The 26,965-nt window shown below is 44.9% G+C and overlaps 1 protein-coding gene across 2 annotated transcripts in view; it reads left to right on the top strand.

The window, feature by feature from the left end:
- EHD3 (EH domain containing 3) overlaps positions 1-26,965 on the top strand; it is a 94,561-nt gene that overhangs the window by 21,154 nt on the left and 46,442 nt on the right. For both annotated transcript variants that reach the window (XM_077485877.1, XM_077485878.1), the window contains exons 2-3: positions 3,890-4,066; positions 15,944-16,041. In XM_077485877.1, the coding sequence (XP_077342003.1) occupies positions 3,890-4,066; positions 15,944-16,041 (275 nt within the window). The remainder of the gene's footprint in view (positions 1-3,889; positions 4,067-15,943; positions 16,042-26,965) is intronic.

Genomic DNA, 26,965 nt, shown 5'->3' with positions numbered 1-26,965 from the left:
ATATATATGCTGGCTGCCTTGGAGGGAACAGGGAAGGGGCGGGACGAGTGCCGTACACACAGGAGAATTTCCTGTTTACATGGCAGCATCTGTAAGGCCCCCTTTCACACTGGGGCGGGAGGTGTGTCAGCGGTAAAGTGCCACTATTTTTAGTGGCGCTTTACCGCCAGATTTGCGGCGCTATTCGACCACCCCTCAAGCGGCCAAGAAAGGGTTAAAAACCACCGCAAGGCGCCTCTGCAGAGGTGCTTTGCTGGCGGTATAGCCATGATTCCCCTTTGATTTCAATGGGCAGGAGCAGTGGAGGAGCGGTATACACACCGCTCCAAAAATGTTGCCAGGACTTTTTTTACCATCCTGCCAGCGCGCCACTCCAGTGTGAAAGCACTCTGGGCTTTCACACTGGAGTCACAGCAGCGGCTGTTTTAGGTCAGTTTCCAGGTGCTATTTTTAGCGCAATAGCGCCTGCAAAACAACCCAGTGTGAAAGGCCATTGGACGACCGTTCTGTCCATCATAGGAGGTGTGACTTTCTATTAAAGAGGCCGCCTGTATGTAATCTTTTGGTGCTCATCCTGCCCCCTTACCTATTTTTTATTATTTTTAAGTAGCCCCATTATTTCAAGGGTTCCTCTGTCTTGAAATTAATGAGAAACACTGGTCTAAACAGACCCTTGATGTCTCACTTTTGAGAAAGAGAGAAAGGGACTGAAGACAGAGATTCCTCAGTCCCTTTCTCTGCAGCCTCAGCTGCGCTGGAGAGTGAACAAATGGGAAGTGCTCTGTGCTGAGCGGCTTCTTGTTCATTCCCAAACTGAAGCATAGTTTACTATGCTTCAGTTAAGAATGAACACAGGAGCAATCCATACAGATCACTCACTGTGTTTATTCAGAAAAGGAAGGAGTCTGTAAAGTAAATTGTTTACTGGCCCCTTCCTCTGCTTTCTATCCTGAAACATCCCCCGCAGAAGCCGGTGGGAGAGGAGAGTAGGGAAGCTGGCAGCACTGCAGGTGGGAGACAGGGGGCCCCAGAAAGCAGGGGAAAAGGGCATGGTATGGGGTGATAAGGGCGTGCCCTGGCAAATCATGTGCACATGCTTATGGGGAGATCACTATAGTAGACATTGTAGCTCCAAACATCTTCACTGGCTTCTGGGTCTCACAACGCCCTGCTGCATTCTGAACACAGGAGGTCGGCACAGGTGCCACTCAGAGAATGCTTCGCATATTCTCAATGAATGCAAAGTATTTTCTGATTGGATGAGGTGCTGAGGCAGGGCTGTGACATCACACTATTCACTTTGTCTAATCAGAGAAAGTTCTGCATTCTCTGAATGACGTTTGTGCTGAGCAGAATAGAAGAATAATACAGTTACATAGCAAGCTGTATAACACGTGGAAACTGTGGGAGCTGCCGGTGTGCATGATGACGTCACAAATAGCTCCGCCCAACGCGTTTCCGCTAAACGACATCATCAAGGAAGGCGGCATAGTTACATTGGTGCAAGCTAAATCAAATAACTGTGTAAAAATGCCATACCTGCATTTTTTTTTTTTTAAACTATCCTTGCAGGAAGGCTCACCCTTCACTACAAGGGTTAAATGCATGTTTTTAGCTTGAGGAGCTTTAAAAGTTATTTATTTTATTTTACTTATTTTAAAATAAGTTACGTTATTCCTCATTCCCCGACACCTTGCATTCTTCTCTTGTCTCCAGCTAGTGAGTGGACCCTTGGCATCATCACTTACATCCTCACCCTTTTCTCTTCAATGCTCTGCCAGCATTTATCACATAGAATGTAGAACCAGCACTCCAGCATTGTATGTGATAACTGCTGGCAGAGCATTGAAAAGAAAAGGGTCGGCCTGAGTGATCACGTGTGTGTGTGTGTGTGTGTGTGTGTGTGTGTGTGTGTGTGTGTGTGTGTGTTTTTTTTTTTTTTTTTTCTGTAGTTGCGCTCTAAGTATGTTCATTTTCCATGCACTCACATTCCTCGTTTTTTAGGTGCGTCATAAAAAAAATCGCATAACCTATACACCCGAAATGCTTTACATATTTGACACCTTCCTGGTATTTCAGGGCACCCTGTGATGGAATTTTATCTTATGAATTTTCCACATGTAGATAGATGAATTTTCTCTACTCACTGACAGTCAATTTGTTGCTCTGACCCCTCTAACCTAACCTGGCAACTGAGATAAGCAAAACAAAATATATACCCCACACAAATATGAACACTTCACATTATTAATATTATTACTGTTATTCAGGATTTATATAGCGCCAACAGTTTCTGCTGCACTCTACAAAATAAATGGACACACTACAGTTACAATGTTGTAATTCAATACAATTGGATTGGGGGGGGGGGGGGGGGGTCCGCTTACATTCTAAAAGGGAGGGGCAAGTAATGCAAAAGTTAATGACTTGCCCCATGCTCCTCCATACCTCTTTTATTTTTTTAATATTCTCTTCAAAGACCCCCCTCCTCTTTTTTTTTTTTTTTTTCTCATGGGGTCACATGATGCTCGGTCTTCAATTCTTCCTTGCGGCAGCAGCGGGCGATCTTTAATGCTGCAGACAGTACTGACATTATGAAAGTATTGTATTGTGAGTACAGCCCAGAATGGTTATGCCCCAGGGGGCTTGTCCATGATAGCGTGGGCACACAGAAAGTGTGTCATCCAACCTGGCTGTGACCTAACAGAGTTTCTGTGGAGGAAAACCTCTCTGGAAAAAAGGGTGAGTATCGCAGCAAATAAATATATTTTATATATATATATATATATATATATATATATATATATAAAAATATTATACTATACTGGCAAAAATATTGGGACGCTTGCCCTTACACGCACATGAACTTTAATGGCATCCCAGTCTTTGTCCGTAGGGTTCACTATTGAGCTGGCCCAGCCTTTGCAGCTATAACAGCTTCAACTCTTCTGGGAAGGCTGTTCACAAGGTTTAGGAGTGTATCTATGGGAATGTTGGACCATTCTTCCAGAAGTGCATTTGTGAGATCAGGCACTGGTGTTGGACGAGAAGGCCTGACTCAGTCTCTGCTCTAATTCATCCCAAAGGTGTTCTATCAGATTGAGGTCAGGACTCAAACTTGCTCATCCATGTCTTTATGGACCTTGCTTTGTTCACTGGTGCGAAGTCATGTTGGAACAGGAATGGACCATCCCTAAACTGTTCCAACAAAGTTGGGAGCATGAAATTGTCTAAAATGTCTTGGTATGCTGACTCCTTAAGAGTTCCCTTTACTGAACCAACCCCTGAAAAGCAACCCCACACCATATTCCCCCCTCCACCAAATGATGTGGACCAGTGCACAAAGCAAGGTCCATAAAGACACGGATGAGCAAGTTTGGGGTAGAGGAACTTGACTGGCCTGACCTCAACCTGGTAGAACACATTTGGGTTGAATTAGAGCGGAGATTGCAAGCCAGGCCTTCTCCTCCACATCAGTGCCTGACCTCACAAATGCACTTCTGGAAGAATGGTCAAACATCCCCATAGACGCACTCCTAAACCTTGTGGACAGCCTTCCCAGAAGAGTTGAAGCTCTTATAGTTGCAAAGGGTGGGCCAACTCAATATTGAACCCTTCGGACTAAGACCGGGATGCCATTCAATTTTATGTGTGTGGGCTAATTGAAAAAATTAACCGATTTGTTTAAAAAAATAAAAAGTTTCTGAACCTCAAGGTCTCTCCATCAAACATGTTTAAAAATAAGCAGCAGCAAATTCTCAGAAGTATCCACTGCAACTCATAGTCTTTGGGTTACTATGCTTTATCTCTTCACTCAGGATAATGAATAGTTTGGCTCTATAAGTGATCCGGAAATTGAAATTTGCACGTATCCTTTCTGTCTTCACAGGTATCTTCTAGAGCAAGACTTTCCGGGGATGAGGATAGGACCGGAACCCACCACTGATTCTTTCATAGCGGTAATGCAGGGTGACGTTGAGGGGGTCATTCCAGGCAATGCGCTAGTGGTGGACCCCAAGAAACCGTTTAGAAAACTGAATGCTTTTGGGAACGCCTTCCTGAACAGGTGAGTGCTTTAGATGTTTTGTTACTTCCACCAGAGAAGAACTTGTTGGAAAAGGAAGAATATGTTACAATCTTACTGTACAATCTCTTTTAAGCTCACCGCGTAACTTACAACTTTTGGACATTCTCCTTTTAGATTTACCATAAGTATGTAATATCGGCTGAGGAGTACCTTGCATAACATAGTTGGTAGAGCTCCATAGTTGTATTGTATAGTGTATGGTCAGCTTTATGGTCAGTGTTCCCAAGTAACACATTGGGGTTGATTTACTAAAACTGGAAAGTGCAAAATCTGGTGTTAAGAAAGCTTAAAGGGTAACTCCACTTTTGTGGGGGGAAAAAATGGCCAAAAAAAAATGGTATAGTATTTTCAGTTGTAACAAAAGTTATATTGTATTTGAATGTTATTAAAATGACCTTTCCCTTTCAATTTGAAGTGCTGTAATTTTCAGTAAAATGCATTGCAATATGGCAACCTGGGGGCATTCTGTACCCAGATAGTGGTGAGATACTCCCAAAGGGAAAATTACTTCTAAAGGAATGCAGACCCTGCAGCTTTCATCATTAGTGCCCTGCAGATGCAGCAGCTTACTGATAATTATAAAACCACACCCATACAGATTCATTTAGTACGAGGACAAACAACTATTTCTTCAGTATAACAAAAGGAAGGAGTCTGCAACAATGTATTTTTTTAAATCCCTGCAAAGTACATACAGTACATCACCCAGAGGGGATCAACAACAGTGGACTTACCCTTTAACTGAACAAGCTGACGTTAGAAGCTGATTGGCTTTCATGCACAGCTGCACCAGATTTGGCACTCTCCAGTTTTAATAAATCAAACCCATTGTATTTCCTTCAAGTAAATCAGACCTAAAAGATATGTGGTTGCCATTGCTATCCATCTTCTGAAAGTGATACTTTTCTGGCTATTTTGCTGAGCCACTGGCTTCAGTTCTTTCTGGAAGTGTTCCGGACCTGGAACAGGTATACAGATAAGGAATGTCAGAAGTCCCTGTCTTCATGCTTGTTCACGCTTGTTCTGAGATAGTTACTTAGGGCATTGAAGAACGAAGGGTAAGCATTACAGATGGTTAGCTAGCATTTTCAGGAGAAGTCAGAATTGGTCAAATCCATATTTCTCTTGTGATAGGTTTCTCTTAAGCAGCCCATAGATTATGCAGTTGATGGATCGACTTCAAGCTGAACTCCAGTTTTTCATACACTTTACGTAGTTTGTTTGGGCCAAGCTGGCCAAACAAACTATGTCCCTCACTAACATGTGAGGCCGCTAGATGTGCAGTATAAACTGTACGTAGCTGAGGCTACATATATCATAAAGCACTGTGTTCCAGGTGCAAGCCGAGATCTTCCTGTCTCTATTACCTTTTGTATCAGTTGACCATTCCTTTTTACATTGTAAGCTCTAACGAGCAGTGCCCTCTGATTCCTCTTGTACCGAATTGTAATGTAACTGTAATGTCTGCCCTCTTGTTGTAAAGTGCTGCACAAACTGTTGGCACTATATAAAACCTGTATAATAATAATACCCGGAAAACACAGTAGAGTCTATCTGAGCAGCACTCAGCCATTCAGAGACAGCAATATATTCGATCAATGAGTCAGAGAAGTGAGCTGATGATGTCACAACCTCTAACAACCAATCAGCTTTGTATTCATTGCTAGAATACATTGCTTTCTATGAATAGCTGAGCGCCGCTCAGATAAACTCTATTGTGTTCCGTGTATGAGACAAGAAGGTCTCGGCTTACACCCAGAACACAGAGCTGTATGTAGCCTCAGCTAGAGTTTAGCTTTCAGCAGTGGCGGCTGGTGCTCTTATTTTTTTGGGGGGGCAGCAAACAAACCTTCCGGCCTTACCCCCCCCCCCCTCCCCGTTCGTTTAGTCGCTCGCTCAAACCAACCCACTCCCCCGTCGCTCGATCGGTCAGCGAACAAACGCGCCCCCCTCCCGTTGCTCGCCTGTTCACCAATCAGGCCTGCACTTACTCCATGCAGGTCACGGGCAGCTTTGGCAGCTTCTCCTTGCGTCTCCTCCTCAGTGCCCCCCCCCTGCTCCCAGCCAATACGGTCACTTATCCCCTTCTCCTCTTGGCCAATCGGGTCTTAAGACCCACTTCCTGATTGGCCAGGAGGAGAAGCAGGAAGATAATGAATAGTGAATATTAATTTACTATTGTTACTCAACTGGGTGGGCTCAGGGTTTAGTGCTCTGCTCCCCGAGTTCACCCTTTTTTTGAAGCTAGTTAGAGCCTCAGGCTCTAAAAACATGCTTAATCCATGTGTCCGGCACCCTGCATGTAGCTTAGGGGCCAGATGCAAGTATTGGGGGGGTGACACCCCTAATGGAGCAGACACCACTGGCTTTCAGTACAATCAGCCTGTCCATAGATGGATCGAATCCTGGTCAGTCCCTGCTGAATTGGTTCTGTTTGATCAATCTAAGGCCAGATTAAAAAGAACAATTACTGTAAAATATGTGCTTATTAAAGACAAGTACAGTCCAGCTCACTAGTCTCCAGATTTGCATGTGCTCTCCCTGCAGCTCATCTGTACTTTGCTTCATTATGCCAGAGCGGCCCCCTTGGTGACTAGTGATCTGATGGGGTAATGGTTAGAGTAACTCCACATTCTGTGTACAGAACACCTCCAGGTTGTCGTATTTCATTGCGTTTTACAGAGAATTACAGAGCTGATTTAAATGGAAAGGTCATTTTTAATTACATTCAATTACAATATGACTTGAGTCGCAATTGTATATGCTATATTATTATTATTTTATTTTTATTTTTTCCCTACAAACATGGTGTTACCCTTTAAAGCTGGCCAAACACCAATCTAATTGTGTTCAACTGTACATACAAAAATTCAGAAAAAAAATGTTTATCAGGGCATTCTTTCTTGCTATCATTGAAGCATCCCTGGAACAGAAAGTGAAGGGAAATTTCCCCAGTGGTATACATTCTTTTTTTTTTTTTTTTTTTTTTTATAACTATGTTATTTTTAGGCTCCATGCACACTGAAGCTCAAAAAAGCTATTTCTGGACGCCAGATTGCTGGCAGAAAACGCTGGTTGAAAAACCTGCTTTTAACAGCGTTTTATACTAGCGTTAATGAGCGTTTTACAGCGTTAGCGTTAATGGGCGTTTTTTATAAAAATACACAGAGGACACTCCAAAAATCCCACAATGCATTGAAAAATAGAATGCCGAACACTAATGAACGAGCGTTAATGAGCGTTTGTCGTTTTTTGCTGCTGAAAAACTGCACTTTGAACGCGAATTTCTGGCGTTCAGAAAAAAGCCCATAAACTCCACTGCTCATTAAAGCTGAAAAACGTCCATGTGTGCATGGACACATAGGCTAACATAGAGTGGAGTTTATGGGCTTTTACAAAAAACGCCCAAACGCCAATAAACTGCGCTTTATCAGCTTCAGTGTGCATGGAGCCTTATGCAGTGCAGCATGTTGGTTCCATTCACATCTCCATGTTCTGATCGGCACGATTCTGCCCGCAATTTGCAAATAGCGCCAAATCGCGTGACACCTGTGTGTTCCCGGTGTGTTTTCCTGCAATTCGTCGGGCGACAATCGCAGTAAAAACGCACAAACAGAATCGCGGGACGCCTGTCGCCCCAAAAGGAATACAGGATCTTCTTTTGGGTGATGGGCGTCCCGTGATTCTATTTGCACATTTTTACCGCGATTGTCGCCCCCATACCCCTAGATGTGAACGGAGCCTCATAGCATTTTGATACATGTTGCACTGTGAAAAAAAAATAGAACATGCATTTCTTTTCAGCGCATGCCAACACAGCGCACTGGTATGAAATGAAGCTTTGGCACAAAGGGCCAATTTCCTGTGTTGGAACTGCATTGGGCAACACTTTCTAACTCAGCCCAACAGGGCTGGTGTGAATGAGCTCTAACACTGTGTTCGATTCCTGAGGCCTATAATATTTATTATTGTAAGGCTCAGCATTAATATGTATGTGGTCTAACAGGCTGGGCAAGGATAGTGCTAAAGATACAGAAAAGAACCTCTGATCTGCATGTGTAGATCCTGGTGTGGGTTGCGTCTAACCAAACATTTGGAATTTGCTTTGTACCGAGGGTTGTCCACACGCCCTTCTCTAATGTGCTGCCAAAGCCTGGACAATACAGAACGAGGCACTGAAAGGCTTGAGAGGAATATCTGCATTCCCCTGAGTGCTGTTTGTACTGAGCACTCCACACATGGACTAACACAGAGATAACCAACCCACCATTACAGGAGAGAGGAGGAAAGCTCTAGAGACTGGAGAGCCTAAAAGCCATTAGATATCGGCCATCTGGTTTAAAGGGGAAAGTACAATGTTTTTTTCAGTGAAAACCTTAATGCCCACCGCCAATATCAAATAAATTAAATATTCTACAATTATTACCAAGCGATCCCAAATATCATAAGAAAAGACTCCAGCACTGTGCAAACTTCATCCTCTTATGATTTAAAACCATTGGCTTTTCCAGGATCCTGGGAGAAGGCCCAGTGACGTCACCTCGCTTAGACGAGCGCACCAGAAGGCGGGTGTAACAGTAGTATATTTTTAGATTTTTTTTATTTTTTAGATTTTTTCCAAGCTTTGCTTTTTTAAATTGCTTTCACTTTAAAATGAAGTGTCCTCTACTCCAGTGTTTGTCAACTGGTGTGCCGCAGCACCCTGGGATGCTGTAAAGCAGGGATATGCAATTAGCGGACCTCCAGCTGTTGCAGAACTACAAGTCCCATGAGGCATAGCAAGACTCTGACAGCCACAAGTATGACACCCAGAGGTAGAGGCATGATGGGACTTGTAGTTTTGCAACAGCTAGAGGTCCGCTAATTGCATATCCCTGCTGTAAAGGGTCCTCAGGGGTGCCATGGCAAAAAGACAAAAATCTGCATGTACAGTCCGATCTATGTGTTCTGTCTTAACTGCGGTACACAGACAGGAGGGAGAGAGCACAGCCCGCACCTCCTCTCAGCACTCTCCTCCTCATTGCCCCTATCTCTACTCCTGTCAGAAACCTAGGCAGCTGTACCAACCACCTGCCCGCATCCTACCAATGACGTCATCCATTGCTAAGGACATATTTGGTGACTGGCACAACTTTATATAATGGAGGAGGGATTTTTGAGAGGGCAATTTGTGCTAGGAGGGGGATTTTGGATGGGGGGGGAATTGTGGATGGGGGGATTTGTGCTAGGAGGGGGGATTTTGGATTGGGAGGATTTGTGCTAGGAGGGATTTTGGATTGGGAGGATTTGTGCTAGGAGGGGTATTTTGGATTGGGGAGGGGATTTTGGAGGGAAGTATTTGTGCTAGGAGGGGGGGTTTTAAGAGGGCAATTTGTGCTAAGAGGGGGATTTTGGAAGGGAGGATGAGTGGTATAAGCAGGGATTTTGGAGGTGGGGATTTGTGCTAGAAGGAGGGATTTTGGAGGAGGGGATTTTGTAGTGGGTTTACAACCTACAGACCACTGAACCCTGCCTTATAGACTACATTTCAGGGCTTGTTCACACCAGGTGCAGTGCGGTAATGCGTACAAAATCCCACACCGTACAAAAATGTACTGCCTTTTGCAAATGCATGCAGGTGCCATTAATTCTTTATGGCACCGTCACGCATTTAGCAAATGTGTGTGTGTTCGCACCCACTAAAATGCATAGCACCGCAGTACCATGCATTTTGGTGTGGCTCGATTTTAAAAACCATGCTGGCACCTTTTTTTGCTTGTTATGCACATAGAACAGCCCATTAAAAAAAAAAACACGACGCATGGAAACACACAAAATAGTGTGTGTGCGCTCAGACGCACCTCCTGCTGTGATCAAGCCCTCAAACTGGTGAGCCCCAGGATTGTTCACAATTCTAAAGGGTGCCTTGATGGGGGGAAAAAAAGGTTGAAAAACACTGCTGTCCTCTGACTCTACCCGCTTGCCCCCAATGCAGTGAGAGTACCTTGCTGGCCAATATAGATATTTATAAAAAGTATATATAATTACAGTGCTCGCAATAATATAAACAATTAAATTAATGAGTGGAAAAAAATGACAAAAAACATCCATATACATTGTGCAAATGTGCTCAGATCATAAAGTGCAGTTGTGCTCCAAACTTCAAGGTGTACCTTGAAGTTTGGCAGATCTTTAGTTTGCAAACGTGGAGAGGTACTTACAGGCTAAAAACATTAATCAAGCATCGAAATTGCAAGAATAAACATCAGGAAATGCCGCATCCAGCGTGTGTTCCACTGAAACTGGAAGTGACGCAGTTTGGACTCGATAACCGGAAATTACGTCAACGCGTTTCACCCTCCCACAAGGCATCATCAAGTACCTCCACAGCCCAGTGCTCCAGTGAGGGGGGCAGAACAGAGAGCTGCTCACTGACGGTCATCAGCTCTCTGCTCAGGGAGCTATAAGAACCGAGCGATCTGCGGTGTTAGATCGATTGGTTTCCATTGTTAGAGGCACCTGGGATGCAGTATCCACCTAGTTAAGTATGATCCTTAAAAAAAGAGAACCCTGTACATCTCTTTTAAAGATAGCTGGGAACAATTTAATTGACAGCAATCAGAGCAGGTGGAGAGCACAGGAAGTTCACTGGGTTTCTGGCAAAATCAACAAGTATTTTTTGCACTCCTCAAACAGATCTCACAAAACCCTTTTAGGTGTAAATTTAACAGGCCAAAGGGAAAACAATAAAAGAAGTTTATTGTTAGGGTTTACATACACTTCAGTTGAACTTCCAATTAAGGCTGGTCATAGATGGATAATTTTTTTCAATCAGTTGGCAATTTAAAAATAATGGATTTTTTAATCCACACAAAGAAAAGTTGATGGAGATATCCTCCGCACTGTTATTGTACTCTGACAGCGGGGACTCCACTGCCAGAATATGCTGATCAGCTGCTGATGGAAGGAATTTGGACCCATCTATGGCCAGCCTTAGGCCACCAGAGCTGTATGGACTGTAGAGAAGACTCAGGGTTGGGTCTTCCTCAGTGGGTATGGTGTGAATTTTCACAGCTATGTTCTGATTATTGGACAGGGACTTGTGAGGTCAGGTTCAGAGATGGCTATTGCTCAGTCCATCTCCAACTTACATAGCAGGAATATTTGTCCTGTAAGCTCTAATTGAATGTGTGGTGTACAGAGCAGGCAGGATGAATGCAGATATTATCAGAATTATACATTTCCTTAGGCTTCATTCACACGCGACTTTTCATGCAACGTTGGACATCAAAGTTGCATGACAAGTTGTTCCCCATGCTTTCCAATGATAACCATTCATACAGTCAGGTCCATAAATATTGGGACATCAACACGATTCTAATCTTTTTGGCTCTATACACCACCACAATGGATTTGAAATTAAATGAACAATATGTGCTTTATTAACTGAAGACTTTCAACTTTAATTTGAGGGTATTTACATCCAAATCAGGTGAACGATGTAGGAATTACATCAGTTTGTATATGTGCCATCAACTTTTTAAGGGACCAGAAGTAATGGGATAATTGGCTGCTCAGCTGTTCCATGGCCAGGTGTGTGTTATTCCCTCATTATCCCATTTACAAGGAGCAGATAAAAGGTCCAGAGTTAATTTCAATTGTGCTATTTGCATTTGGAATCTGTTGCTGTCAACTGTCAATGTGAGATCCAGATATCAGTGAAGCAAGCCATGATTAGGCTGAAAAAAACAAAACAAACCCATCAGAGAGATAATAAAAACATTAGGTGTGGCCAAATCAACTGTTTGAAACATCCTTAAAAAGAAAGAACACAGCGGTGAGATCAGCAACACCACAAGACCCGGAAGACCATGGAAAACAACTGTGGTGGATGACCGAAGAATTCTTTCCCTGGTGAAGAAAACACCCTTCACAACAGTTGGCCAGATCAAGAACACTCTCCAGGAGGTAGGTGTATGTGTGTTAAAGTCAACAATCAAGAGAAGACTTCACCAGAGTGAATACAGAGGGTTCACCACAAAATGTAATGGTGAGCCTCAAAAACAGGAACGCCATGATTAGAGTTTGCCAAACGACATCTAAAAAAGCCTTCGCAGTTCTGGAACAACATCCTATGGACAGATGAGACCAAGATCAACTTGTACCAGAGTGATGGAAGAGAAGAGTATGGAGAAGGAAAGGCAATGCTCATGATCCAAAGCATACCACCTCATCAGTGAAGCATGGTGGTGGTAATGTCATGGCATAGGCATGTATGGTTGCCAATGGAACTGGTTCTCTTGTATTGATGATCAAAAGCCTCAGGATGAATTCTGACATGTTTCAGGCAATATTATCTGCTTATAATCAGCAAAATGCTTCAGAACTCATTGGACAGCGCTTCACGGTGCAGATGGACAATGACCCGGAGCATACCGCACAAGCAACCAAATAATTTTTTAAGGGAAAGAAGTGAAATGTTATGAAATGGCCAAGTCAGTCACCTGACCTGAATCCGATTGAGCATGCATTTCACTTGCTGAAGACAAAACTGAAGGGAAAATGCCCCAAGAACAAGCAGGAACTGAAGACAGTTGCAGTAGAGGCCTGGCAGAGCATCACCAGGGATGAAACCCAGCGTCTGGTGATGTCTGTGTTCCAGACTTCAGGCTGTAATTGACTGCAAAGGATTTGCAACAAAGTATTAAAGTGAGTTTAATGGATGATTGTTAATCTGTCCCATTACTTTTGGTCCCTTAAAAAGTGGGAGACATATATACAAACTGTTGTAGTTCCTACACCATTCACCTGATTTGGATGTAAATACCCTCAAATTAAAGCTGGGAGTCTGCGGTTAAAGCACATCTTGTTTGTTTCATTTCAAATCCATTGTGGTGGTGTATAGAGCCAAAAAGATTAGAATTGTGTCAATGTCCCAATATTTATGGACCTGACTTAGTCGTATCACAGTTGCAACCATCCAAAGTTGCACTCCAAAGTCGGCTCAACTTTGGAGTCGTACAAGTGTGAATGGAGCCCATTTAGATGCATGTGTGGGCAAAGAGTTGCATTTTTTTGTAGTGTAAGGTTCCTTTAACACTTGTATGACTCTGAAGTTTTGTCCGATTTGGCGGGTGCAACTTTGTATGGGTGCAACATGGATGCGGCTTTGACCAGTGATAATGGGCAACTGTTGCACACAAGTTACATTGTATAACATTCAGGTATGACTTTCATGCAACCTCTGAGGGTTAAAATTGGACTCTATGACCCTCAAGTTGCATGAAAGTTAGACCAAAGTAGTGCATGAGCTACTTTGAAGCCCCCCCCCCCCCCCCTTCACATAGACGGTGGCTTTGAAATTGTGGAACTTCATCTGAAATCGCATAATTTCAAAGCCGCATCTCGGGTGTACGACTTTGAAGCTATCAGTGTGACTTAATGCACAGATGTCTATTCAAGTCACACCCAAAATCGGCAAAAGTAGTGTATGTACTACTTTTTCAAATCAGTGCGGCACCACAGTCGGTGTCACTCCAATTTTAATAGTGCAATTGCTGGCAATAGGATGCGACTTGACGTGTGATTTGACCTGTGAGTTCATATGACAATGTGAACGGGGGCTTAGTCGCGCATATATGAATGGGTATCATTGGAACATATGGGAATCGACTCGTCATGCAACTTTGATGTCCAACTTTGTTGCATGACAAGTCGCACAAGTGTGAATGGAGCCTTAGACAGATGCGTTGTCATGTGTTTTTTCTTTGTGCGTTGACAGTTTGTTAGCGCAGATCTAAAGTCCCGCTATCACAGCGAGCTGGCAAGCTCTTTATTGCAAAAGAGACCCGCAAAGTCTAAAGGGGTGCTGCTTGGGTGTAGGTGGATGATGTATGTGGCCATGCTTTGAGTTCCACCCTAAAAAAAATGTGTTGTAGGATGAAAAGTGGACTATGCCTTTAAGTGAGAACCATGCTGGAGGCTGCTGTTAAATCTTTTATTATTGTGAAGCCGAAGCCTCATCTCACGGAGGGTTACAGGCCAAGCTTGATCAGGTTCCAGATTTTCTGTCAGTTTATAATTTCATACTTGGAACAAACACTGCATGGCGAATATGTTCCACAAACACAGCGGCTCTGTGAAAACAAAGCCGTGTTTGCAGAGTCTGTTTTTTCCGACACGTTCCTCTACGCTAAAACTCGCCCATTTATGTCCAACTTACAGTATGTAAAACAAAACTCCAATCTGATAAGATCGGCAATCAGCTAGTGTTATACTAGGACATAGGATCTCCGTAGAGCTTTTTATTCAAACTGTCCTCCAAATTATTGGTGACAAGTAATAGTTCAAGAGACCCCTAGCAGTGCAGAGTATTTCAGGAGAGGAGAGTTTTATAGAGGAAGGAGCAGAGTATTTCAGGAGAGGAGCTTTGGATAAAGGAAGGAGCAGAGTCCTCCAGCAGTGCAGAGTATTTCAAGAGAGGAGAGTTAGATAGAGGAAGGAATAGAGTGCCCCAGCAGTGCAGAGCAGGCCCGGGCTGGTCATAGGGCACACCGGGCATCTGCCCAGTGGGCCGTCACCGCCGGGCTGCATTTCCATGTAGGGCCCAAGGCAGTTGCAGTAGCTGGGCTGCTCCTTGAGCCCGTGCCGTGCCAGCCACCTATTCAGTTCAACAGTTGAGGCTGGAGGGTAGAAACTACTCAGCTGCCCCATGAGCATGAAGGCCAAGGAGCTGCTATAGACCCCATTGCCTGGTACCTGCAGGACCGGGGAGAAAGTGAGTGCCCGTGCTGCCCCTTGTGCAGCTGGATAGCAGGAGTAGCGGGGGGGGGGCAGCTGCATATAGAGGAATTGATCTTGTCATATTCCTCCTGCAGCTACTGAATGCCTATAGGAGGGAGAGGCAGAGAAGTGGACATTTAGTGGCTGCAGGAGGAAAATGGAGAGATCAATTCCTCTATATTCAGGTGCTCCCCCCCCCCCCCCCCCTCCAGTACTCTCCGGTCGTTCCCAAATACCCCCCCCCCCCCTCCAGCTCCCTTCCTGTGCTCTCTGGCTCCCCCAGTCCAGGCCTGGTGCAGAGTATTTCAGGAAAGGAGAGTTAAGCTGGCCAGGGACCAACCAAATTTTGATCCATGTTATGGACACCTACCGATCGACTTCTGTTCATTCGCGCTGTTGGAAAATTTCTGCTCAATCAGTGCTGCAAGCTATAGACTATAGCATTGATCTGTGTATTCTGACGGTGGGGGAGTCAACTCACCATCAGAATACAATGACCCAGCATGGAGGATTATAGAGTATTGGGTCAGTTTATTTAATTGAACCCGCTGGCCAGCTTTAGCTAGGGAAAGGAGCAGAGTATCCTAACAGTACCTAGAATTTTAGAAGAGGAGAGTTGGATAGCGGAAGGGACAGAGTCTTCCAGCAGTGCAGAGTATTTCAGGAGAGCAGAGTTGGATAGAAGGAGTAGAGTCTTCCAGCAGTGCAGAGCATTTCAGGAGAGGAGAGTTAGATAGAGGAAGGAGTAGAGTCCTTCAGCAATGCAGAGAATTTCCGGAAAGGAGAGTTGGATAGAGGAAGGGACTGAGTCTTCCAGCATAGCAGAGTATTTTGGAAAAGGAGAGATAGAGAAAGGAGCAGAGTCCTCCAGCAGTGCAGAGTATTTCAGGAGAGGAGAGTTAGATAGAAGAAGGGACAGATTCCTCCAACAGTGCAGGGTATTATAGTATTTTGGAAAAGGGGAAATGGAGGAAGGAGTAGAGACCCCCTAGGAGGTGTTGGGAAGCTCCTTTCACATCGGTTCTTATGTAGTATTCATACATCCATCAGTATATTAGAAATGTTCATGGTTTCCATCCTTTTTCTCTTGTGTAGGTTTGTCTGTGCACAGTTGCCGAATCCGGTTCTGGAGAGTATTAGTGTGATTGACACTCCGGGGATCCTGTCTGGGGAGAAGCAGAGGATCAGTCGAGGTGAGACTCTCTCTTTCCGCTGTCACTGCACTTCTCAGTCTCCGACTTTCTTTTAGCTAACAAAACAAAGTTTACCATAAAATTATGTCCCGATTGATTGTCATTACGTATTGATATTCTGCAGGGCTTTTGTTTTTTCACTAATAAAGAGGGGTGGCACAGTGGTGTAGTGGATAGCACTTTTGCCTAGCAAGTAAGAAGGGTAGCTGGCTCAAATCTCAACCACAACACCACCTGCCTGGAGTTTGCATGTTCTCCCTGTGCCTGCGTGGGTTTCCTCCGGGTACTCCAGTTTCCTCCCACACTCCAAAGACATGCTGGTAGTTTAATTGGATCCTATCTAAATTGTCCCTAGTATGTATGAATGTGAGTTAGGGACCTTAGATTGTAAGCTCCTTGAGGGTAGGGACTGATGTGAATGTACAATGTGTATCAATAAAGCGCTGTGTAAATTGATGGCGCTATATATAAGTAACTGAAATAAAAAGTTACTTCAGTAATTCAGATCTGTATAATATGACACCTCACTATACAAAATTGGGGAAAATGTTATCTGAAACTTTACACCTCTGCTCAGTAAAGGCAACAAAATAACCTGTAATTAGATAACATAACAGAACAAAAAACTAGCCATAGATTCCTCCATCCACACAAATCAGGTGTATGGCGGAAGCCCCTCCAATGTATTTTGACAGTGGGACTTAGAATACACCGACCAGCATTTGATCGACAAATGTTTTCCAGCATTGTCATTTCAACAGAGGTCAGTCAAACGATCAACATCTGTCAAGCAGAGACGGCCACCCATGGGTAAAAATTCTGCCAGTCCCAGCTGAAATGCCCAAATTTCGATCTGCCTATGGCCAGCCTAAGCAAAACATGTTGCACATAAAGGAAGAATACATTATCACCGTGAACAGGCAGGAGTATAGTGTCAGCAGTTCTGGATCACACATCCCGCCATGATGCTCGGAAGCCTTTTCTGCAGCAGATGATCATTCCTAATCTTAACCTGTTGCTGCCCACATAACCAATATGTGCGGCATCAATAAGGATGGACTTTACAGGGCACATGCTGCGAATATGCGTCCGAGGTTTCTGTTCTAAGACTGCGCTTATTTCACCCTCCCAGCACAGTCAGCGAGCTGTCATTGGCGGGACAGCCAATCACAGTGGTCACATCATCGGGCAGTCCTTCCCACCCACCAAGTGTAAAGACCCTGATGCTGGGGATGGGCAGAAAGGGGTTAAAGTGCTGTTGAGGAATAATTTATTTTACAAATCAAATGTGTTGCTCTAGCCTTTTAAATCTTGTAAAACATGTAAGAAGCCTGAAAAAGTGACAAATGCTCTTCTCCCACACTTCATCTCTGCTGTACAGGGAGCGCAAAAAGAGGATACTTACTACTCAGATTCAGGTTTTTACATTGCCTGCAAGTGTAATACTACAACGTGTTAGAATTATCACCGGAATAGAACAGAGGGGGGATCAGAGTTGGGGATTCTCCTCTCCTTGGGAAGATTTACACTCCCTGTCTCCCATGTCACAGAAAGGAAAGAGAAATCTACCCCATAGGGACACAGACAGCAATAAAAACGTAACTCTTTCTAAAACCAATAAAATGTTTAGTTGGAGTTCCCTTTTAATGTACCTAAACTTATCAAGGTGTTAAAGGTTTAATAATATATATTTTTTTTATATAATTTTTAAAAAAAAATTTTTTTTTTTTAAATCTTTATTTATAAACATATAGAAGACACAGTAATGAATCCAAAAGAACAGACTCAAGTACAATTCTGTTTGCATAACAGACAGACTAATCTCAAGAAGATATCGCCCAGTAGTTTTTATATATATATATAAACTGTACGCCACCGTGTTCTTGATGTTCGGAATTTCCGACAAGATTTGTGTGACCGTGTGTATGTAAGACAAGTTTGAGTCAACATCCGTCCGAAAAAAAACATGCATTTTGTTGTCGGAAAATCCTAACGTGTCTACAGGGCATTAGATCCCTTTCATATTGGGGCTGCCCGTGGGTTGGCACTAAAGCGCCAATTGTTTTAGCGGCACTTTAGTGCTGGTTAAACAGTGCTTTTTGGCCACTAGCGAGGGGGGGGTTTAACCCCTGCTAGTGGCTGAAGAAGGGGTTATAAATGCCAGTGTTGCGGCGTTCGGAATCTCTTTTCAGGCACTTCATTGCAATAGGCAGGGCAGGGGGATGTATACAGCGCTCCCAAACCGTCCCAAAGATGCTGCTTGAAGGACTTTTTCTAACGTCCCACAAGCGCACCGCCCCATTGTGAAAGCGTTCGGGCTTTCACATGCAGACGGCAGTTTTCAGACGCTTTCCAGTCGCTGTTTCTAGCGCTAAAACGCCTGAAAACTGCCTCAGTGTGAAAGGGGTCTTAGAGCTGAAGTTTAATCTGCTTGTATTTCATCTTCTCTGGTTCCCTTCTCCCTTCCCATCACCTACATACTAATGCTTTTATTTTTTTTGTCTTTTAAACTTGTCTTTTTTTATTAGGCTCCATTCACACCTAAGCGTAGCACAGTGACAGCTGCTGCAGTGCATTTTTATTATCTTTTTTGTTTATGGAGCGGCACTTTTAACTTGAATAGACCTCCCTCCACTCCAAAAAACACTTCAAAGAAGCTCATGTACCATCTCTAGGCACAGAGCCAAGAGTGTTTGCGGGTGCTATTTTTGCCACGATTGTACCACGTTTTTGTCGCTCATTAATTGCGGCAAAATCTCACCACGTAAGAAGTTATGGCAGCGCAAACTTGTGTGCGTTTTGCTGCAATTCTGGAATTGCAGGTAGAATCACGGTGATTCCGCCCGCGATCCAAATCACTCAGGTGTGAACGGAGCCTTACATACTTTATTTTAGACCCAGTGACATCATGACTGGGTCACTGTGCTTCTCTTTGCAATGCAGGTAGATCATGGCTGTTGGGAGGAGGCGGCAGGGTGCTGTACAGAACTTCCTGGAAAACATCCCAGCATCCTGATTAGTTCTTCTCTCCTAAGTCCTCAGCCCTGATGTAAGCAGTGGGATGGCTCTTGGGGGAGGAGTTATGCAAATACCAAAACACCTTGATGGGTGTCTGTCAGTCCAGAAGGGTGGATGTTCCTAGGCATTTGCATGCACAGGGCTTTAGGTAGCACCCACATGTAATATTGAGTCCCCATGATTGAAAAAACAAAAATCTTATGGATGAAAAGGGCAGACCAGGAACTAAAAGGCTGGGAAGGAAAGAGCTAGATGATGCTGGACATCCTCCAGCAAGGTGAGACAGGCGCTATCAGACTTACTGCAGAATCTGATGCACACAGTGAAAAGCTCACAGTATGCAGTGAAATCAGAATAAGCAATTTCAGTACAGGAGAAGAACCTGTACACCTGTGCAAGACTGAAGGGAAGGCTGGCGTTCAGCTTTAATTATACATCAAGCAACAACAACAACAAAAATGTAAAAATCATTAAAATAACTTTCAGGTACACACAATAGTAGTGATTTGGACTGCATGATTTTAAAATACATTGTAATTTCCCTTTTAAAGCCAGAGGGATCACTTCCAATAAAGGTGTCATTTCATTCAGAGAAACCCCCTCCTGTATATTGCAGTTGGAAAGTTCCGTGCGGACCCCGATGTGTCACTGAATTGTTCCTGTAAAATTGGAATTTCCACCGATTCATTTATCATCATCTGGAATTTCATCTCTTCCTCCCTTCCTCTGAGCTGACCTTGCCATTGGCTGGGGATGATAGGGGGAAGCTGCATGCTGCCCTCTAGGGGTCATTGCCATTGTCACAGTCAATTTCCTCGACATGAGATATTAGAAACTTGGGTTTTGGAATAGGTCAGGTCATATGGAAGTAAAGTTATCTAAAGGAAATGTGATAGGATGACCGACTATTAGAATACAGCAAAGTCCACAATACAAAATATTATCAAGTGTTACATTCCATTTGATTTCCTTTAGTACATGTAGTACAGAGACTGCGTGTCATTTCATTGTCTTGTGTGTGCCGTGTACAGCCAAAAGCTTTTAGAATGACACAAATATAAATTTTCACAAAGTCCGCTGTCTCGGTTTTTATGATGACAATTTGCATATAATCCAGAATGCTTTGAAGAGTGATCAGATGAATTGTAATTAATTTCAAAGTCCTGCTTTGCCATGAAGATGAACTTAAAGTGATTGTAAAGTCTTTTTTTTTTTTTTTAAATAACAAACATGTTTATACTTGCCTCCTCTGTGCCTTGGATTTGCACAGAGCAGCCCAGATCCTCCTCTTCTTGGGTCCCTCTTCAGTGCTTCTGGCCCCTCCCTCCTGCTGAGTGCCCCCCACAGCAAACAGCTTGCTATGGGGGCACTCTCTGTGTCCATTCAGACATGAAGCCGTGACCCGGTCTCGCCCTTTTTTTCCTTATTGGCTGACTGACTTTGACAGCAGCAGGAGCAAATGGTGCAGTGCTGCTGTCTCAGCCAATGAGGAGGGAAGTCCAGGACAGCCAAGACACTCCTGCAACATCGCTGGATATAAAGGGACCTCAGGTAAATATTAGGGGGGCTGCTGCACACAGAAGGCTTTTTAACTTAATGCATAGAATGTATTAAGATAAAAAACCTTCTGCCTTTACAACCTCTTTAATCCCATAAAAAACATTTGCACTGCATTTGTGAAGATGGCTTCAGGGTGCCCAAGAAAGTCCAGCAAGAGCCAGGACTGTCTTCTTCGGTGGATCGGGGCACCACCAGTGCAGAGCTTGTTCAGGAATGGCAGCAGGCAGGTGTGAGTACATCGGCACGCACAGGGAGGCAAAGACTTTTGGAGGATGTTCTGATGTCAAGAAGGGCAGCAAAGAAGCCACTTCTCTCCAGGGACAGACTGTTCTTCTGCAAAAGGTCCAGGGATTGGACTGCCGAGGACTGGGGTAAAGTCATTTTCTCTGATGAATCCCCTTTTGATTGTTTGGGGTATCTGGAAAAAACCTTGTCCGGAGAAGAAAAGGTGAGCGCTACCATCAGTCCTGGGTCATGCCAACAGTAAAGCATCCTGAGACCATTCATGTGTGGGGTTGCTTCTCAGCCAAGAGAGTGGGCTCACTCACAATTTTGTCCAAGAACACAGCCATGAATAAAGAATGGTACAAAAACATCCTCTGAGAGCAACTTTTCCCAACCATCCAAGAACAGTTTGGCGATGATCCATGCATGTTCCAGCATGATGGAGCACCTTGTCAGAACGCAAAAGTGATAACTAAGTGACTTGGGGAACAAAACATCAGTATTTTGGGTCCATGACCAGGAAACTCCCCAGACCTTAATCCCATTGAGAACTTGTGGTCTAGCTTATGAGACGGGTGAACAAAAAGCACCCCACAAATTTTGACAAACTCCAAGCATTGATTATGCAAGAATGGGCTGCCATCAGTCAGGGTGTGGCCCTTATGACACTTATGAAATGCATGAGATTATACTTCAGTATACCATCGTAACATCTGACAAAAAGACCTAAAAACACTGAAGCAGCAGACTTTGTGAAAATTAATATTTGTGTAATTCTCAAAACTTTTGGGCACGACTGTATAAGACAGAAAACAAAGCTAAAAAAAGGATCAAAAAGCTGCATAAGACAGAAGGGAGGCACATTTCAGGAGAGTAGAGTTATGCTGGTTATATACATGCAATTCTTCATTAAACTAGAAGGTTGAACAAAAAAAAAACAGAAAGATCCCCGCATCAACATAGCAATGTTCATGCAGGGATCTGCTCCGCCATGCTATTCTATTCTGACAGGGGGCGCTCCACTGCCAGTATACACAGATCAGTGCTGTTCAAATGCTGGTTTTCCAGCATGGCTGTGCAACAGAAGCCAGTCATTAGACCAGCCTGCTGAACCGGCCATTTTCTCTCTGTATATACCCTGCTTAGAGGAAGGAGCAGAGACCTCCAGAAGTGCAGAGTATTTCAGGAGAGGAGGGTTATATAGAGAAAAGAGCCGAGTCCTCCAGCAGTGCAGAGTATTTCAGGAGAAGAGGGTTATATAGAGGAAGGAGCTGAGTCCTCCAGCAGTGCAGAGTATTTCAGGAGAGGAGGGTTATATAGAGGAAAGAGCCGAGTCCTCCAGCAGTGCAGAGTATTTCAGGAGAAGAGAGCTAGATAGAGGAAGGAGCAGAGTCCGTCACACTGGTATTGGCTATGTTGTACTTTTTGGCTTTCAAGAGTGTTCATTTGCTATAAGCAGCAAACTTTTTTTCTGTCTCAGCTTAATCTTCTAGGAACGTTTTTTTTTTTTCCCCTCCTTCTGCTTCAAATTCAATGATATTCTTATTTTGTTCCTTTATTTATTTTGACTGATAGATTTTGTTGCAATGACTGATCTCACAATCTTGATTGTGCTTTGTTTTAGTTTTTTTTGTTCTTGCATTTTTTGGGGTTTTTTTTTTCTTTTAAGCCAGACTATAATGATCTAGTTTAAAATAGCAACCAAAAAAAATTATTTATCTGAGTTTTTCCCACTTGAAAAGAATGACAGTATGCATGTCTCAGTTTGTTTGGGGTAAATGATCTCATTGTGGGTTTGGCCAATGCCAGTTTTCCCCTCCATTCGCCTTCTACTTTGCACAAGGGCTTGTCACTTTACCGCAGGGGTGGGAAACTGCGACCCCCAGCTATTACAGAACTACAAGTCCCATCATTCCTCCGCCTCTGGGAATCATGCTTGTAACTGTCAGTTTTGCAATGCCTCATGGGACATGTAGTTCCAAAACAGCTGGAGAGCCACAGTTGTTCACCTCTGCTTTACCACAATACATCTGCACAACAAACCTGTCCTGCAGATGAGTTATCAGCGAGGGAAACTGGGGAATATAAATGTTTTATTTATATATATATATATATATATATATATATATATATATATATATATATATATATATATATATATATAATCATACAAAATCTCACTCATCCCTCATAATGAGCACAGTAGGTGTGCAGACTGTCACAGACAGGGGACTATGTACACAGAAGGACAGTCCGGGTCAGTGAACTAGGTTTCCTATGATGATCAACTACACTGCAGAGTGCATGAGCATCATGGGAAATGTAGTTCCAAAACATCTGGGGTGCCAAGGTTCGCCATCACCGGTCTAGGTGATTGCTGGAACATACTTGAAACTACGTAGAGATACTGGTGTTGCAGAAGCACACAACATGGCACTGGGCGACACAGGATCATATTGCACTGGAGTCACAGGGGACACAGCATGCACTGCAGTCACAGGGGTCTTAAAATGCATTGTTGTCACAATTATCACAGGCTGCTCAGGAGGCACTGGAGTCACAGGGGTCTCAGGGGTCACTGGAGTCACAGGGGTCACTGGAGTCACAGGGGTCTCAGGGGTCACTGGAGTCACAGGGGTCACTGGAGTCACAGGGGTCTCAGGGGTCACTGGAGTCACAGGGGTCTCAGGATTCACTGGAGTCACAGGGGTCTCAGGATTCACTGGAGTCACAGGGGTCTCAGGATTCACTGGAGTCACAGGGGGTCTCAGGATTCACTGGAGTCACAGGGGATCTCAGGATTCACTGGAGTCACAGGGGGTCTCAGGATTCACTGGAGTCACAGGGGGTCTCAGGATTCACTGGAGTCACAAGGGGTCTCAGGATTCACTGGAGTCACAGGGGGTCTCAGGATTCACTGGAGTCACAGGGGGTCTCGGGAGGCACTGGAGTCACAGGGGTCCCGGGAGGCACTGGAGTTCACTGTGGTCTCAGGAGGCTCTGGAGTCAAATGGGTCTCAGGAGACACTGGAGTTTCAGGAGGCACTGGAGTCACAGGGGTCTTGGGAGGCACTGGAGTCACAGGGGTCTTGGGAGGCACTGGAGTCACAGGGGTCTTGGGAGGCACTGGAGTCACAGGGGTCTTGGGAGGCACTGGAGTCACAGGGGTCTTGGGAGGCACTGGAGTCACAGGGGTCTTGGGAGGCACTGGAATCACAGGGGTCTCAGGAACCACTGGAGTCCACAGGGGTCTCAGGATGCTCTGGAGTCAAAGGGGTCTCAGGAGGCACAAGGCTTTCTGGAGGCAGTGGAGTCGCAGGGGTCTCGGGAGGCAGTGGAGTCGCAGGGGTCTCGGGAGGCAGTGGAGTCGCAGGGGTCTCGGGAGGCAGTGGAGTCGCAGGGGTCTCGGGAGGCAGTGGAGTCGCAGGGGTCTCGGGAGGCAGTGGAGTCGCAGGGGTCTCGGGAGGCAGTGGAGTCGCAGGGGTCTCGGGAGGCAGTGGAGTCGCAGGGGTCTCGGGAGGCAGTGGAGTCGCAGGGGTCTCGGGAGGCAGTGGAGTCGCAGGGGTCTCGGGAGGCAGTGGAGTCGCAGGGGTCTCGGGAGGCAGTGGAGTCGCAGGGGTCTCGGGAGGCAGTGGAGTCGCAGGGGTCTCGGGAGGCAGTGGAGTCGCAGGGGTCCTGGGAGGCAGTGGAGTCGCAGGGGTCCTGGGAGGCAGTGGAGTCGCAGGGGTCCTGGGAGGCAGTGGAGTCGCAGGGGTCCTGGGAGGCAGTGGAGTCGCAGGGGTCCTGGGAGGCAGTGGAGTCGCAGGGGTCCTGGGAGGCAGTGGAGTCGCAGGGGTCCTGGGAGGCAGTGGAGTCGCAAGGGTCCTGGGAGGCAGTGGAGTCGCAGGGGTCCTGGGAGGCAGTGGAGTCGCAAGGGTCCTGGGAGGCAGTGGAGTCGCAAGGGTCCTGGGAGGCAGTGGAGTCGCAAGAGTCCTGGGAGGCAGTGGAGTCGCAAGAGTCCTGGGAGGCAGTGGAGTCGCAAGAGTCCTGGGAGGCAGTGGAGTCGCAAGAGTCCTGGGAGGCAGTGGAGTCGCAAGAGTCCTGGGAGGCAGTGGAGTCGCAAGAGTCCTGGGAGGCAGTGGAGTCGCAAGAGTCCTGGGAGGCAGTGGAGTCGCAAGAGTCCTGGGAGGCAGTGGAGTCGCAAGAGTCCTGGGAGGCAGTGGAGTCGCAAGAGTCCTGGGAGGCAGTGGAGTCGCAAGAGTCCTGGGAGGCAGTGGAGTCGCAAGAGTCCTGGGAGGCAGTGGAGTCGCAAGAGTCCTGGGAGGCAGTGGAGTCGCAAGAGTCCTGGGAGGCAGTGGAGTCGCAGGGGTCTTAGGATGCACTGGAGTCACAGAGGTGACAGGGTGCACACGGGATGCTAAGTACACTGCAGTCTCAGGGGTCACAGGAAGACTCAAGGTTCACTGAATTCTCAGGGGTCAAATAATGGCACAGGATGCAAGGTGCACAGGAGACACAGGATGCTCAGGGTGCATTGGATCACAGGGGCCACACGATGACACAGGATACAAGGTACTCTAGAGTCAGTGATCACCAATTATTTGAAGATTCAATGGAGCCACGGGGGTCACAGGTTGACACATACAAGATGTGCTGAAAACACAGGGGTGCACTGGAGACAGAGGCAGCTGTGCATAGGAACCAATCAGCTTCCAGGTTTGTTTTGTCACACCTATGCAGGTTGCAGTTTGCGTTTTCCAGGTGCATTTTGTGTTTTTTCAATACACATTTTTGATTCATTAAAGTCTATGGAGCCAAAAACAACCCGCTGGTCCCTGGCCCTTTCCATAAAATGCACAGATGTGAACGTGATCCATGGGAAATGGACTGTAGTGTGTTTCTGCAAAACTGAAAACGCAAAATGCATTGGTGTGAAGCAGGCCTAACTGAACAAGCTGAACTTAGAAGCTGATTGGTTTCTATGCAGAGGTGTTCCAGATTTTGCACCCTCCAGCTTTAGCATATCAACCCCAATGTGTGTTCCGAAACTTCATTGGTTGCTTGCTTTTTTGGGTTCACTTTAGCAAAGAAAGCTTCCATGTTTTTTTCTGAAAAATTCCCTTTTATGTGAGGCCTTTATTAAAATTGACACATGTTATTAGTGACATGCCTGCGTTAGATGCTTGTGTGGATTTGGCGGCACTACGTTATCTCATTCTCCCACTCTTGTGGATTACGTATAAATATTTACAGGGGTGAAACATTCTTCAGTGTCCTAGAAGCCTAGTAAAACTTTCTAGAAGAGCCGCAAGCCTCATACAGTGCCTGGTGTCCACATTCCAGGGATCGGTCACCTGAAACTGGAAACTGAGATCAGAAGGCTGATTAGTCACAGATTCATGTTACCCTCTAAGTGAAGAACTTTCACTAACCTGCAATAGAACACACCAGAATTTTAACCAGTTTAGGCCTAATATCTGTGCACCCCCTATGGACCACAGCAGCTTTTACATCTCTGCTATGGACCTATAGTCAGCTATAACTTTGTGATTACTTAAAATAATAAAGTCGTTTTTTTTTGGTGACATTTCTTCCAAAAATTATTACATTTTTTTGAATCAATCTATTAGAGCTTATTAGATAAGATGAGAATCACAATTTTTTTGCTTAGAATAAAGATCACGATTCTCGGCGTAACTTTCACATTATACAAAAAACTTGGGCTAACTTTACTGTTTGTTTATTTTTTTCATTGAAGTCTATTTTTCCTCCCCAAGAATTGTTTTTGAAAGACCACTGTGCAAATACAGTGTGACATAAAATATTGGAATATTCTCTAGGGTCTCTGCTAAAATATATAATGTTTGGGGGTTCTAAGTAATTTTCTAGCAAAAAAAAATACTGATTTTAACTTGTAAGCAACAAGTGTCAGAAAAAGACTTACGCTTTAGGCTCCGTTCACATCTCCACGTATGGGGGCGACAATTGCAGTAAAAAAACTGACGGGCATCCCGCGTTTCTGTTTGCGTGCTTTTACTGCGATTGTCGCCAGAAGAATCGGGAAAATCACACCACGTTTGGGGTGCTATTAAAATCAACGGGCAACGCATTGTGAACGCACGGGACGTTCCACGATTTGCTG

Source organism: Lithobates pipiens, unplaced genomic scaffold (assembly GCF_037356315.1).
Source record: "Lithobates pipiens isolate NorthernLeopardFrog02 unplaced genomic scaffold, aLitPip1_a1.2 Scaffold_18, whole genome shotgun sequence".
Classification (NCBI taxonomy): Eukaryota; Metazoa; Chordata; class Amphibia; order Anura; family Ranidae; genus Lithobates; species Lithobates pipiens.
The sequence above is the reverse complement of the archived record's forward strand: the minus strand, read 5'-3'. Positions and strand labels throughout refer to the sequence as shown.